Genomic DNA, 15,560 nt, shown 5'->3' with positions numbered 1-15,560 from the left:
GCGAAAGCGACGACATCATCGCAGGAGATTTCAGCTGTCCAGCCAAGACCAGTTCCGCCAGGGTGGAATGACGTTGCTCATCTTCTTGTTGCATCAGCATAGTAGACAATGATGTTGAGGCCGCCGAACGTGTGAGTCTACGGATAGCAGGGTCTGCGCTGAGGGGCGCGTGCGTCAGAAGTATCGGACACCAGGCTGGCGCTGGTGCCGCCACTGCTACCGCGACCTCGTCGGTGGATGGGATGTCGCCCGCGGGCTGTACGAGCGCCGATGCCGACTGTGATGAATGTCGCGGACTTTCAGGGATTGCTGCACAAGTGGACACAACATCGAGATGCCGGTGCCGTCGGGACGAGGACATGGCGCTCCGACTTCTACTCCTACTTCGACTGACAGAGCTAGGGCTACCGGTGGAAGTGGTAGAAGGACGAGACAACGAGTTTGACGAGGAAGTGGTGACTGTCGATGGCCTCGATCCGTGTGCCGTAGAGAAGGACAACGACCGCCCAGAACCTGGTGTTGTCGAACCTAACGTAGAAGGCAAACAAGTAGAAGAGGCCGATAAGGACGAGTAAGACCGCAGAGCACTACCTGGGCGGCTCCGTGGGAATGGGTGGTAGCCTACAGAGCCGAAATTGCTGGCCGAGCGATTCTGCTCAAAGGCATATGGATAAATTGCTTTCTGGGACGACAGGGAGTTCTGGCGGTCGAGGTAACGTTGCTGCTGGCGAGCCAAACAGGGGTCTAGTTTGGCACAAGGCGGGACCGCGATGCTGGCAAGGACGGGTGCCTTCTTCTCGTCAAATGAGTCGGAAGAAGAGGCAACGAGTGTACTATTCGTGGAGCCGGCTTCAGTATCGCTCGGCGATGGCGCGCGGACGAGAGATGCTTTGCGAAGGGAGGCCCGCAGAGGCAGGAGGGCTATAATGATGAGTGCCCTGGGAGGAGTATGTTAGCATTTGTCTCCCGTTTCGAGTGAGTGCACTTACAGTATAACCACGGAAAGCGCCCACGTTGTCTTCAGGATACGGCAGGCCGAGCCAAAATGCCATGGCCTTGGACCAGAGCTGCATGTAGCATAAGCTGAAGGTATTGATAGCCCCAACGCGCATGGTATTATGGTCAGTAAGGCTGCAAAGTTGCTGATGCCTCTGAAGAGTGCCGTGAATCGAGGAGAAAGGCATCGTGTAGGAGGTTCCCTGGTCCTAATCGACTTGATGGCCACAGAAGTCGCGAGAACGGCGGCAGGCAGCGTCGCGAAAGCCTGTGTTCGTTAGAAGATGGGCTCGGACAGAAACAAGCCGTACTCACAGTCGCGGTGAAGCTTGCAACCACAGTCGCCAGAGCCAGCCCACTGACGTCGCGTGCTGACCTGCCGAGTAGCCATAGCGAAGACAGCACGTGCGACACCGCCAGCACGAGCAACAACGCATTTGTGAGGCTGAACACCGCCTTGTTCAGCAGGAACCTCTGCACTCGCTCCGTTACCAGATCTCTTCGTCTCATCTTGAAAGATGTAGCTTAGCTTCAACTGTTCTGCGGCTCGGCTGCATCCAAGTCTCAACGCGAAACCATAGAGAGAAACCTGACAGCCCCTTCGACACCCAGCGGGCCTGCCGCCAGATATCGAGCCACGCAGGGGTAACGCGAACGCGATGCGTCGCCATCGTAGGGAATTCGATGGATTGATGCAAGGGCGGTGGCCTCCTGCATAAATGACGTTCCAGTCAACCCAAGGAGGCAGAATTTAAGGTTTCTGGACGCCTTGGAGCACGAGCACGCGTCCAAGACCGTGACATTCCTGGCGCGTGCACCGGATCCGGATGCGACTGAGTCGCGGTCTGGAACGTTGGTGCTAGGTTATGTCGAAATTCAGTAAATCTTCAAAGAGAAAACTGTTGCTGATGCCAGCTTGTGGCGGGAAAAGTTGTTCGAATCGCTCATAGGAGTATCCTCCATCGTCAATAGGCTCGCTGTCGCCAAGTGCCGCATTGATGTCAGGCTGTACACCCTTCTGGGCCACCGGTGCGGGCGTAGGGGGCTTTCCATTCTCTTTCAGCGAGCCTGTAAAGGAGCTACCTCCGACAAACTGCTCCACAAATTTGGGCACATCGAACTTTTGCCTCTTCTCTGGGCCCGTCTCACCACCTTCCAGAGCGTGTTTCCGCCAGTTCTCCAACTGGTTGTTTGCGCACACTTTTGCTTGCTCGGCCAGCAGTGACACAAGCAACCTGCATCCTCGCAGACCGATCATACTATCGTCATATTTCCCCAACATACTGATGGTGTTCTCTACCAGACGTTTATGCTCTTCCAGCTCTGGTTCATGCTCGCGCCGATGGAAAGTGTCCAACGCCAACGTGATGCCGGCGGCGACCATGAAGGCCTGATCAATCCATAAGTTGGGCCCCTCCTCATCATACGCGTGCTTGGCTTCTTTGAGGATCATCTTGCTGGCTGTCAGGCACGCGCGACGGCTGAATGCGAATGTCGGCTCGGTAAAGCTGCGGCCAAGAAAGGGTCGATGAACCATGATGATCTTGTGGTGGAAGCACAAGTTGGTGCTTCGCCGCGCCCAGGATACCCATACCGGCCAGTGAGGCTCCCAAGGTTCCATTGAATTCAACCACTTGGGGGACGCCTCCAACACAAGGTGACGCATCTTTTTATCCCACTCCAACACATGCTCGTAACGCGTGTAGAGGGTGTTGGCGCTCAAGATGGCATCGTGCATCTGTGGCATCAGCTTCGCGATTTCGTATAGAAAGTTCCCAAAGCCGGTCTTTGTGGGCATTTCGTCAGAAAGAACCTGTAGCGAGACATCGTCCAGATTACTGGGCTTCAGTGAAGAGAAGTGCAGTCTGTTGATGGAGTACATTTCCGAGAAGGGAATCTGGAACCAGTCTTGTATACACAGTTGCGCCCAAAGTCTGCGGCCCAATTCGCGTTGAACGATCTTCTGGCGCTGGGCGGGCACTATGAGAACACCCGTGCTGCTGGTGATATTCACTTCATCGTCATCGAGGCCTAGCCGCTGTAAACCTAGCCCTTGAGCAACTTTGAGAGCGGCACCCAGCATGCCATTTTGAGTATTGCTATAGCCTAGGATGTGCGACGATTGCGTCAAGATTGCGATGGCCTGCACGCTGTATACGTGATGCAAACGCAGGTAGTCGGCAAGATTGAGGCAAGTCAGACAGCTCCTGAACCACTGTCGGGTTAGCTTGTGTCGTTCCTCCTTCTGGAAGCCCCAGCTAAGAGCAATGCTGTCGCTGACACCCACCATGCTGGCAGAGAGGATGGAAAAGAGAAGTGCAGCCCACTGGAGATCCATGTTTTGGATTTGCAGCCCTTGCGGTGTAGAAGAGGCTGCCACGAGCTCGGCGTGAAAGGTGGATCCATCGAAGCAGTTATGGTACCAGAGGATTTGGTCGATATGATATTCACACAACTGAAACACTTGGCGCTTGCTGGGGAGTAGGAGCTGAAGGAAGGAGATTTGTGCGGGTGCAGTGCCTCCGAAGCAGTTGCTCATGCTGGCATCGTCGGCGGCATGAATGGGATCAACCATGCCATATTGGGACCGTGGATCCCCGGCGGCGACCCGTACGGAATTGACGAAACCAGAATAATCGGAATGAGTGGTTTGCCCCCAGCCAGGGAAGTCCAGAGACGCATTCGAAGTCGGTTTTGGGTCCGGCCGCGAGTAAGAAGTGGCAGGTGTGGCGCCCAGGGTCTGGGAAGTAGGTCCTGAGGCAATAGAGGCAGATGTAGGAGTCTTCTCCTGCTGGTGCATGAGTACACTGGAGTCACTGACTGTTGGCGATCCCACGGGTGCACCATCCTGGGCTGGTGTTGGCTCCGTGCGAGGGTAGACACGATGGCGCTTTGGGTCATACCCGTCTGGACCCCAAGAGATTGAACACTTCTCAGGGTTGCCCCGCTTCACGCAGCGGCCGCATGGGACGTTGCGATCGCATTTCTGGCGGCGCATAGAGCATTCAGTGCATGTTTGCCGGTCTTTGGGCATGTCGTACGAGCCTGCAGTGGCAGAGTGTGCCGCAACAAGATCTGGTGGGCCCGCCCGTCAGCGGCCAACAGGCGCGGCACCGTACAGCACGGGGGTCGGATTCCACTAGCGAGCCACCTAGATGCGCTGTAGAGTCAGATTCGAACACACCTGTGATGGAGTCTGATAACGAGGATGTACGAATGTTGTACAAACGAACTACGAAGCTTGAGTGACGGGTGGAAACAGGATCTGTACGGATGGGACTCGGATGACGAAGCGCGTCGAGAAAGCCGTGAACTGACGGGTAAATTCCGCCTACCAGAATGGGCCAAGTGAACTTGGCAGCGTCTGCATCCAGGTGTACGGAGTACAAAGACAAGGCACTCTCTACGAGTTCTGTCAGCGGCAAGCGGCTGGAGGGAGCCGCGTTGCTGCATCTTGCATCGACAATTCATGTACAAGAGAAGGCTCTGAACGCAAGAGAATCGTGGGTAGCTTGTAGTATTGACAAATATAAATGCTAGCTACGGCGATGCAGAAGCATTCCAACTCCATCGGTACCTCAATCTCCTAGTGCTGTCCCCTCGCGGCCACCTGTGCCACCATCTTAGCAATGACCTCCTTCGCGCCCTCCTCGGTGGTGAGATGCTTCGTATCCGTCGGCGGCAGCACCTCGCCCGTGGTCCGGTTCTTGATCGGCACGCTGGGCACCAGCACAAAGAGCATGCGGCAGTTCTCGGCAGAACTGTTCCTCCATGCCTAATAGAACATGCACGCCGTTCGTCAGGGTAGCTGGTCAGAGAAGAGACTGGACAGAAACATACGTGATTCGTTCCCCGCTGCACCACAACCTCGCCCGCGCCAACTTCTCTCTCCTCGCCGGTATCCAGCTTCAGCATGACCCTTCCCTCCAGCACGACGCCAACATCCCAGCTCTGCGTACGGTGCATGAAGTTGACCTCCTCCGGCACATCCTTGGGCTGGGGTGGAAAAGTCACGAGACGGCAGGTGACGCCAGCATCGTCGGACAGATCCTGCCGCGTGCCGTGCAGATCGGTGAAGCTGACATCATTGACGGACGTGTCAGGAAGGCCGCTGGTCTTGCCGATGAGCGTGAAGCCGGGGACGGTAGGTGCTGGCGGGGTGCCGTCGCCGTGAAGGGGAGAGGCAGGATTCAGGCGCTCGTCGGAGAGGAAGATGGATTTCCCGTTCTCGTCATGGCCTATAGCATGATTCAGTGGGGCAAAGACTCAAGGTCGGAAGCTGACTGTACCCGTGACGATTCGGCGGGTCGATGGAAGCGCCATGTCAGCAGTGTTGAACAGCGTGGAAGGGTCTTGGTCAACAGGCGAAGGTATGATCTGTTTACCGACAGCCTCGAGTCTCTGAGCTGCACGACTCCCGGGCTTCGAGTAGGGCATGTGCGTGATTTATATTGCTGAATGTTTGGCCACACCTGCCTGTCGATGCGTACGTAGGCTTAGTCCACGCCGGCTGTTACCCAAACGAGGCTGAAAACTGGAACCTCGAGTGAGCCGACACGTCAGTTGCTGATGTTGGAACTCTTCAGCTTAAGATGAACATGAAATTACAGGCCGTAGTCCGGACGTGCCAGAGTGCAGATGAGGGGACACTACTGATTGAAACTCTCCGATGCCCGATGCAGTTAACATCTGGCAGCGTTGTGGAGGAGCCTTCGTTCTGGAGTCAGCAACCATCGCAAGAACATAGCCTTCAAGCCCTAGTCTAAGCCACGCACATATCTCAAGTAGATGAGTTGACTACCTTGGAAAAGGCAACGAATGCACCCAATGCTATATAATGCTTCGATTCCGCTGGCGCTCGACTCGTATGCCAGGAGCGCCAGACTGTCGTTGGTCGTCAACATAAGAAATGAGACCCGAATCCATGCAGCCCTTCCTTTGCTGCGGTCAAGTCATATGAGAAGAAGTCGATCCGAGATTTACCACGTACACGTCCCGCACTCCGGCTTACCGAGTGCCATTAACGCCGCGGTTGGGCAGAGATGGCATGCCGGGCGGGATCGACTCTTCATCCTCCTCCTCGATGTCCTCAGGATGGCTGGGGATGCATTAGCACAGATATATATTCGAGTCGGCATGCACTCACCCAAGCAGATTCTTGACGTCCCGCATTTCGTAGTGCTTCTTTCGCTGCTCCTCAAATTGGCGGTGCTTCTCCTGCTCCTCAAGAGTTGGCATTCCCACCTGCTCGCTGGCCGGGGCTTCGTTGTCCACACTGACGTGCTTCTCCTTGCTGTTGTCGCGCGAGAGACTGGCGCTGCGCACAATGCGGTCGTTTTCCTGGCCGGCACTTTGAGCGGCTTCGTCCTCAGGTTCGCCCAGTTCAAGGCCGGGAATCTCGCTGTCGCGGGCTTTCTTCTTCTTCTTGATGTCCATCTCGTCAACGTTGACGAAACGGGGGTCAATTGCCACGTCCTCTTCTTCTTCGTCATCCACTGGGTCGCCATATTGGTAGGGAGTTTTTGGCTCAGTAATCTTCATGCGACCGCCCTTCTCTTGTTCCGCGAGATAAAGATTGGCCTCATCCCATTTCAGACGCATCTTGTCCGGGTCCTCCTCAGACGCCGCGGCAGCAGACGAGTGGCGGCGAGAGAACGACGTTCTTCTGGCGGCAGACGACGATCTCCTGTGACCAGCATTCTGGAGCGTGTTCTGGAGGACGAGTTCTTTCTCTGCCTGAGGATCGAGATGCGCCGAGGGCGGCTCTTTCTCGGGCGACTTCTCGCGCTCGCTGGCACCAGAAAACGACGGGTTCTTTAGAATACCTGGTACCGTCAGTATGGGTCTGGGGGCATTTTTCAATTGGAGTCACCTTTGGGTCGGACATTATCGTGGGAGTGCGGCTCATGAAGTGGGGGCGGGGAAGAGTTGACTTCGATGGGCATGGTGGGCGAAGGTAATCAGGAGAGAGAGAGGTAGAGATATGCGCTGATAAATTTTCCGCAATCTAAGTCGCGGTGGTGCAAATCGATTTTCCTGCTGATGGTGAAGCGCAGGCTGAAACGTGATGGCGTTTGAGAGGGATAACAACAATGGAGGGGTAGTAAGGGAAGAACGGATATTCAATCGCAACGTGAAGGTGACGCTTGAAGCCGGCTAGGAAAAGTCTTCCAGAAGCCAGTGTCGGATGGAAAGACGAACAAGATCCTCGGGTTTGCGATTATGACAGTTACAAAGCCTGAGGGCGGTGATGATGAGACGTGCCAGTGGTGCATTGAGCATGTGCTGGAGCATCGCCCGACTCAGCGGGCTGGGACTGATTCGGCCAAGACAGAAACGTCATTGCTCGGGTGATGGATATGAGTGCTGCTCAGATTCTTCACAGTTGTTCTGACAGTCCGCCGGGCTGGCCCCACCACACACTTGCCACGCTGCTCTGCGTCTCGTTATTCACGGACATGTTTCTTCCAAACGAGCCCACTCCGAAAGTCCGAGAATTGGCCCTATCCGTCTCCAACAATCAAGCATACCGTGTGGTGGGTAGTGACACGGCACGTCCCGCTATCAAGCTCATTGGGACCGACCGGCATCGCCGCTGTCACATTACAGTACTGGTTTCAAAGTGTCTCTCTGCCTGATTGGGGTCGTTTGTATGATCTGCCTGACACTTGATAGCCAGCCAGGCTTACTGCTGCTGCTGGGTGTCCTCGTAGCGCTGACAGGCCACGACCCGGTCGACCAAGAGTGCACCAGCCTGCCACTGCGGGCGACGATCGTTAGCAAAGACTCCAGTGTTTCGGTGAATTGTTATCGAGTACCACATCAAGAGCAACGGCGCTGCCCAAATCCGATATATTGGGTGACGCAGCTGCTCAGATTTCCCTGATTGCCCCCACCTACGTAATACAGTAAGCCCAACTCCTAGATCCTTCGTGCGACAGCTACTCAATCTCAAACTAGTGTGACTATATGCCTCCCAGATACAATTGTTGCCCCCGAGAAATGACAACGATAGGGGGTGCTGATGATAGACGCCGACCCGCCATGCACGATTGCACAACATCAAGCTCGACCCGACTAATAAAAACATCGTGACCGCACAGGCGGCCGCTTTGGAATCAAAGCCCCCGTTACGATGCTGTGGCTTTTCCCTCCCGCTCTTTCAGTTTCTGCTGGGCAACGGCATCTCCACCGGCCGATGCTAGTTGCATCCAATGAAGCGCCAGGCAGAGTGCTTGCCGGTTATGATCATCTTCGCTGGCTTGCCACATCATTTCGCTCTTGAAGATCTCGCTCGACACGGACAGAGGCGCTGTGACCGTCGGTGGCACTGAAATCTCCGGATGCACCAGATACAGGCTGGCCAGCTCCCGTTGTGCGATGGCGTTGCCCTCTCGTGCTGCAATGATCCAGTACTCGCGTGCCTGTTTCAGTGAATGCTCAGCTTCTTCCATGGATGCCTCGCGCTTAATGCCATCTCGGCTAATGATGCGGTCCGCTAGCTCCACCATGGCTCGGCACACCTCGTCTTTGCTAGAAAGCGCAGCAACCCCTACCTGCACAAAAGCCTGTCCACGGTCCGTTTTGCTGAGGATGTCCGAGTGAGTAAACGCCGCGATGTATTGCAGGTCTCGAAAGAGAGTCTTGGGCTCCAGGACAAGCAATATGTCACGTAGGTAGTCACGCATCTCGTTGTCGGATTTCGGTCGCCTTGGTGACTGCGCGCCAGACCCCACCTTCTTCAGCTTGGAGCTTGCGACGCCAGGTCCAAGACTTTGTCGCCGTCTTGTTGCCTCTTTCGCTTGATCGTTACTTTCTTGTCGTTCCAGGCAGTGCAAAGCCAGCTGTCGGAATTCAAACACAGCCTGCAGCTTTGCATTAGGATCGACCTGGCGGCTAATCTTTTTGAGTACGTCGTCCAGTTCATCCAGGGACCTATTATCAAGCTCGATCTTAGTTGATCGTTCGAACAAATGCGTGCCACCCGATGCAGGACCTGACCCATCAGCACTCCAAGTTCGTCTCCGGTTGTGTGGTCTCGACGCAGTCTTCAACTGTGATCTTGTCACGGTCTGGGCTGGTAGGAGCTCGGACATCTGCTTTCGTCTTGCCAACCGCTGAGCGACATTTGCGTTTTGTCGATGCGAATCGAGCCACGCATCAGTCTCACTGCCTAAACTCCACACGGGGTTCCCAAGATCCGACAGGAGGAGCACAGTCAGCCCTTCGCGAAGTGTCTCCAAGAATTTTGCTTTCTCTGGGCCGGGATCACTCGGCTTTGAGTATGCAATCTCGTTGTAGATTGATGGAGGGCGAGACGGAAGAGAAGCCGATGTTTGCGATCTCGAAGGATGGAGGCCAGATGAGAGACTGAAAACCGAAGAGGGAGCTTGTGATGCCAGCGAATTGGAAGTCTGCGATTTTGTTCGTGTCGAGAAGGGGGTGATGCCGCTCCATAACGACTCACCGGATGTAGCTGTGGTAGACCGAGCAGGAGAAGCGAAAGAGGACGCCAGGTCGCTGCTCAGAATTTCGCGGCTGATGCGAGTGCTGCCGTGTCCCGCCATCGATGCCTTGCGCCCGACTGAATTGGCAATTTCGGCGTCAAACGACCTGCTGCTTGCCGCACTACCAAGCACAGGTCGTGGCCATGGAGCAGAAGATGGAGTTTCGCTGACGACGCTTGACGGTCTCGTGCTGGATGTGGGACCGGAAAAGTATGTCGAGTTGCTCTCGAACATATTCTTCTCCTTCACCCACAGATCGCTGGACCAGAGATCGGGGCTTTCCACTGCGGAGTCGGCAACTAGTTTTCTAGTCGCCATTTTGATCTCCATGCAGAAGCGATGTATCCGTTCTTCGCCAATGCAGAAATTCTCGACTCCATTGAGATCCAGCCATTTCTTCGTTAATTCAACCTGATCGTCCGCGAGCTTCTTACGACCGCCATGCTCCTGAGATGCTCGCAAGATCTTCATTGTGTCTAGTCTCGGTTGCTCGAAAAGAGATGAAGTGGTCGAAGTGCTCGTTCCCGGGCGATCTCTGCTCCCAGATGAGATGCTGTAGGCAGGTTCCGACATCGATGGAGGTGGTAGGGCCATGTAGTTGAGGGCTTTTGTGATATTCTGCGCGTTCTCATAAACCCCTGAGACCACGATACTTGTATTGTACCACATTTTGATCTTCAGATGCTCAATTCGTTTACCTGCATGAACGAGAGCTTGCTTCACAGCTTGATACTCGTCTTCTAATATCATCACATGCTTTTCGACGGACATGCTCTCATCATGCTCCGCGGGCACTAATTGTCTGATAAGTGGTTGGAGCAGTCGAGCGTCGCTCTGGGGTGACGATGAAAGTGGGTAGTTATCATCCAGATAATCGATGGCGGATGTCCAGAAATGCGCTTCGATTGTTCTTGCCGAACTTTGAGCATCTCTTGACCTGTCCACAAGACGCTCCCTTAAGCACTTGCGGTGAGAAAGCGGCAGGTTAGTTAGGGATGCGCTTTCAGAAGTCTCCTCCAGTGCCAGTCGCACCGCAGCCTCCTGGACCTTGTTGATCGCACCGAAGGTTCTCAGGAGCCGAGACGGAGTGGTCACTCCTGGCGAGCTCGTGGAATCTGGCATGCGTGGCCGGCCGTCAGTTTCGATTTGCAGTAGTACCCAATTCTCGTCAACGGCATGACTTGCAGGAGAGGACTGCCCGGGCTCAAACTGGAGCTGAAGCTCACGGCGCAAGCGGTCCAGCTTGGGACTACCTCGTGAGAATTGTGAGCTGAAGGAGCTCATAGAAGAGTGCATGAATGGCTCGAAGTGAGTCGATGCATTGCTGTACTGCTGGCTGAGCGCCTCAAGGACATGAACCAGTTCGGGGGCGCAAACACTGATGCAGTGGTTGGAATTCGGAACGCTCTCGACGGAGACCGGATTCTGAACAGCGGCCTCGGCGTACAGCTGATTGTTCATGGTATATGCTGCCCACTTAATGTACTCGTCGGGTGGTGCTGAAAAGTCTGGTTCGAACACCTCGCGTACTCGGGCCTCCGTACGTTGCCACAGCTGGTGCAGGATAGCTGATCTGGCCGAGTCGCTGATGTGGAACTGCAAGAGCATCTTCTGGTTTTCAGGATACGTGAGGGCATTCTCCAGGAAGTGATGCATGAACCACTCCATAAAGATGTAGCCTCGCAACTGGCTCTGGCTCTCCTCGTCCGGGAGTTTGGCAAGGATCGCCCGTGCTAGCCGCAGGACACCTTCAGGGAAACCCCCATCTTCGATAAGTAGCACAGTGAGCAGCTCTCGCACGGCATTATCAAAGAAATTCCGGGCCTGTTCGCCATCGAGTGTGTGCCTAATATGAATGCTCTGGCTGCTCTTTTTGTAATCGCCGACCGGCTCCAGGAGGAAAGCGCCCCGCTGCAAAATGTCCATCAAAAGCAGTTCTAAACGATCCTTTGCTCTCCATCCGGCGAGTGTCGAGAACTCCCATAGGATTTGGCTAAAAAAAGCCAGAAACGAGGCCCCAGTTTCGACATAAAGTGAAGAGCATATTGTGGACCAGGTATCGACTCGAAGGCGGTCCTCAGCGGGAGAGTTGACAGAATAACAATTGTGTAAGAGGAAAGACATGGGATTCCGGCGTTCGAACGATGTCGCGTACTCTTCAAGATTCTTCGCGTACGACTGAATACGCTTCTTCTGGGACGAACGACCACGGCTACCTGGCATGGAGTTGAGATACGCGCTGAGATCTGAGTATCTGGGAGTTGTTGACAGAGCGACCAGCTGGGATGGCGAGACGGCTTTGAAGCGATCGACCAAGAAGCGGGGATTGGTTCGCACATTGCGAATGAAATCGAGACAGTCGTCCTGAGAGGAGGACGATAAACGCGAGAGGAAGGTAACCGGTGTGGGAGCTGTTGTAGTAGTGGTGGTGGTGCCGCCGATGACAGAGTCGAGAGCGCGGATTTCGTGACTCCAGCGTGAGAAGCAGGCGTCGGTCAGGTTGATTAGGTTCTCGTGCACTCGAACAAAGTCGCCAGGGTTGGGAAATTTCGAAATCTCGACCAAACCGTCGTGGACCCAAGAGCTCAGCCGTCGCAAGCGGCTGGAAAGCGCTACAGCTTTCTGAAGGTGTGTTCGCCGGTGCTCCAGAATCCGCCTCTTGTACTCGCTGTGCCTGCGGAGTCGCAGTTGGGCAGCAAACTCGTCGAAATGAGCCCGCATTTCGACAGGTGCTTTACTGATAGGACTCGGGGGGTTCGTTTGACTAGCAGCATGTTTTCGTGAGGGCGGATGGCTGGTTCCCAGAGAGAAGCGCTGCTGTAGTGACATGTTCTGGTCTGTATTTGCATCGTCGGTAGACCGCGCATTGCCCTCGGTCGAGCTGGAGCTGGGGGAGGCGAAGCTGGCTACCCCGGAGGTGTACACTGAAGGTCCACGTTCGGACATGGCCTGGCGAGGGCTGTTCTCATGGTGGATGCTGGTATCCGCCGGGGAGGGGGAATGTTCTGCAAGACGACTGCGGTTAGCCAGGGACAAGATCCGACAAGGTGATGGGTCGCATAGGGGGTCCAGCTACCAGAGTGGCTGCGCAGTGCTTGGGGGGAACTGCATTGGCCGGATCTCATGCGACTGAGTATTTGGACGAGTGCGAGACCCTGCTAGGGATCATGCACTGGCAAGGCGAGCAAGGCCGAAGACGCATCAGCGGAGACAGCAGAAAGTACAATGAATAAATTGTGACAAGAGTGAAGCGAGTAGCGTCAGTGAGTCAATCTTGAACCCCCAGCGTGGTAAGTGCAACGAGTATCGATAAAGGGCGAAAAGGCGGGGGTGTGATGTGCGGTAGGCGACCCCCATATATCAACTTGGGCCCATTTTCTCTGCCGTGATCGCGACGCGTGCAATGATATTTGCGATGCAATAGCGACGATGAGGGTGAGGGTGCCTGGGCGGGAGACGTGACAGAAACAATTCAAGGAGCGCTGAAAAGTGGCAGAGACGAGGTGGCGCGCAACCGGGGGGAAAGGGAAGAGTGGCCACAGAGCCCATGCGTTGCGTGGTCAGATACACTTTGTTTTTCCACAGCTGCGACTCATTGAGAGGGCAGCATCGAGCAGCACAGAATCAGGATGACTTGCAGCAGGCCGGACAGCGGACAAGCAGATGCCAACGAATGCATCAAGAATGCGTCAAGCAGCTGCATTAGCCGGCCCAGCCGGTTGCTGTCTATAGGCGGTCTGCATCGCTCCCGTTCGATGGAAGGACCAAATGGCCCTTGTAGCTAGCGACTCGCTCCGAGCCGACGATTGCCATCTGGTACAGATGCTGTAATTCGCTGTGTTCCCAGCACCCGAACCTCCGAGACGATAGCCCCGGCGGAAGCAGAGTCGCGCGGGACTTGTGAGCCAGCAACGTCGCGCTGAAACATCGTGGCAAGTGGCTAGCAAGCACTCGTGACTGGAGTCAGAGGAGGCCACACCGATCAGGTGGGCTGTAAGACAAGGACCGAGGGACTCGACGAGACCAGGGTGTCACAGCTGCAGTACAAGGTTCATATTACTGGGAGAACCCGAGAATGAGAGTATATGGACGTGTGGTCTGGTGCCACGTCAAGCAGAGAAGCGGTGTCGACAGTTGGTCAATAAGCGACCAGTCGATTGTTGGGCCATGTGTCGCTCGACACTGGTACATGAACGGTGAGCCTGCGGCTGAGCGGTCCAGTGAGGGATCCCCCCTGCCGAAGGTCTTTACACTTTAACTGTCTATGCGCTGGCAATGCATGCAGCTTTGGATCCCACTCACGAATCGAATCATGTCCACTGTCGGCAGCGGCTCGTCCTCGCAGCTGGGAAAGGCAGCACCGGGCGCAGTTCATCTGCTAATGGATAAAACGGAATGCCTTGCCACCACTTGATAGATTTTCGGCGAGCGACGTTATACATTTCCTATTCGCAGATTCCATCCACGAATAGGAGTTGTTCCAGCCGCCCGTTTCTGTGGCTAAGCAACGAGACTCTGGAGATTCAACGAAGCGATTAACCCACACCCACGGACCCAATCGCATCCTGCAAAAAAATCTGAGAAAGAGATGCCAGTGTGCGAAGAAAAGGCTACATGTGGTCGAAGGCATGCCGTCATCGACGTCGCTCGGCAGCGGGACCGAGCACTCCTGGTCTCCGATCAGCCGATTGAGGCTCAAGTGCAAGGTTTCACTCCCTGTTGGGGCACAAGTCTGAATCAGGAGCGAGTACTGCCTGAACCCTATCATTCAATGATGGACATTGACAGCTGAGCACAACTAAATCTAGTCGTCTCACGACGTTGCATGCGAGACGGCTGTGCTTCCCCCCTCGCCTCCAGCGTGGACGTCGGTTCGCAGCTGTCTCTGTTTAGAACATCGAAATGGCCAGGTCAAGACTACAAGTGCCGATCAGTCTTCGTGTCAGCACGTTGGAGGCGGTCACAGTCTTGGAGCACTGTCCGGTCGGCACCAGTCCTCAATGCTGCTTAGCTGTCTCGCGTATATATAGGATTGACCAAGGCAGAGGGCGGCTACGATGCGCGTAAATCAGGGAATCGCGAGATTGTCTTCTCGCGTGGACATCGTTGCGGAGAGGAGGGTGGACCAGGACGTCTCTTCGCCTGTTGACGTTCATCGCAACCTCCAGGCTAGGCCAGGGTTATGTGGTCCGGCAATTATTTTACAGCGTCTTCCGATCGACGATTTGTTCGTCCATAGCGACGTCATGCCCTGTTTCATGCCCTTTTCTTATCCATAAGCTAGCATATAAGCACTCCCGTACTCCATATACAAGGACAATTGATCAGCCACGCCGGTAGAAAAGGCCGGCCGACATTGCTGCGCTTGTCATCCACCTGTGTCCAAAGCCTTCCTACCTTGCAGCAGGGCCGCAGCAAAATCAGTAGTCGACCACACTAATCCATCGAGCGATTTTCCGTGCCCTGTCAACAGAGGCTATTCTTAATCATCAATAAGAAGAATTGCCTCGTTGCGCGCCGCTGCTCACACTGCCACAGTTTCATCGAGTTGTGCGACGACTGCTGAAAGCGACTGCTGAAAGCTGAAAGCCGAAACCTTTTCCCCCACGTGTGAGGAGCCTCGCCCACGCCATTCATCAATCGTCCCAAATCAGCGCAGCCAAGTGGGCGAGCGTAGTCCCGACGAGCCCGAATACGCAACCGCCCAAGCGAGACCCTTGCACTCCCTACAACGCCCCGCCTGCGCCGCCTACACCTTGCATGTGCGCTCTCTTTCTATCGAAAGCCATCACCTCGCCGCGGCCCAACACGAAGAGGAAGGTCCTTGCACGAGCTTTGTCATCTCCACAATATTGAAGCGTCGGCCCTCTAGATCCTTCATCACACCATATACGGAGTTCCTTATCCTGTGGTGCCTCCGCTTTGCCGTCTTCTGTAATCTGTGGAGTCGCCATTCCAAGACATCGTGGACACCCTACGAGTTGCACCTGCGCCCGAGCTGCACCGTCCTCAGTAATTTATAGCATCATTACTTCTTCCACCAGGATTTTCACCAAC

General features: G+C 55.1%; 4 protein-coding genes across 4 annotated transcripts; all 4 read right to left on the bottom strand.

Moving 5' to 3' along the window:
• Positions 1-1,855: 1,855 nt before the first annotated feature.
• Positions 1,856-4,030, bottom strand: HMPREF1541_10181 (uncharacterized protein; the record flags this gene model as incomplete). The annotated part of the gene is made up of 1 exon (XM_008714852.1): positions 1,856-4,030. The coding sequence occupies one exon, from the start codon at positions 4,028-4,030 to the stop codon at positions 1,856-1,858; it is 2,175 nt and encodes a 724-aa protein (XP_008713074.1).
• Positions 4,031-4,582: 552 nt separating this feature from the next.
• On the bottom strand, positions 4,583-5,433 carry HMPREF1541_10180 (uncharacterized protein; the record flags this gene model as incomplete). The annotated part of the gene is made up of 3 exons (XM_008714851.1): positions 4,583-4,771; positions 4,837-5,234; positions 5,286-5,433. 3 exons carry the CDS (start codon positions 5,431-5,433, stop codon positions 4,583-4,585), a joined length of 735 nt encoding a protein of 244 aa, XP_008713073.1.
• Positions 5,434-6,003: 570 nt separating this feature from the next.
• Positions 6,004-6,941, bottom strand: HMPREF1541_10179 (uncharacterized protein; the record flags this gene model as incomplete). The annotated part of the gene is made up of 3 exons (XM_008714850.1): positions 6,004-6,094; positions 6,143-6,821; positions 6,869-6,941. The coding sequence occupies 3 exons, from the start codon at positions 6,939-6,941 to the stop codon at positions 6,004-6,006; spliced, it is 843 nt and encodes a 280-aa protein (XP_008713072.1).
• A 1,185-nt stretch (positions 6,942-8,126) lies between these two features.
• Positions 8,127-12,449, bottom strand: HMPREF1541_10178 (uncharacterized protein; the record flags this gene model as incomplete). Its single annotated transcript, XM_008714849.1, has 1 exon — positions 8,127-12,449. The coding sequence occupies one exon, from the start codon at positions 12,447-12,449 to the stop codon at positions 8,127-8,129; it is 4,323 nt and encodes a 1,440-aa protein (XP_008713071.1).
• Between the last annotated feature and the right edge of the window lie 3,111 nt (positions 12,450-15,560).

Source organism: Cyphellophora europaea (assembly GCF_000365145.1).
Source record: "Cyphellophora europaea CBS 101466 unplaced genomic scaffold supercont1.12, whole genome shotgun sequence".
NCBI lineage: Eukaryota > Fungi > Ascomycota > Eurotiomycetes > Chaetothyriales > Cyphellophoraceae > Cyphellophora > Cyphellophora europaea.
This window is presented reverse-complemented; position numbering and strand designations above follow the sequence as displayed.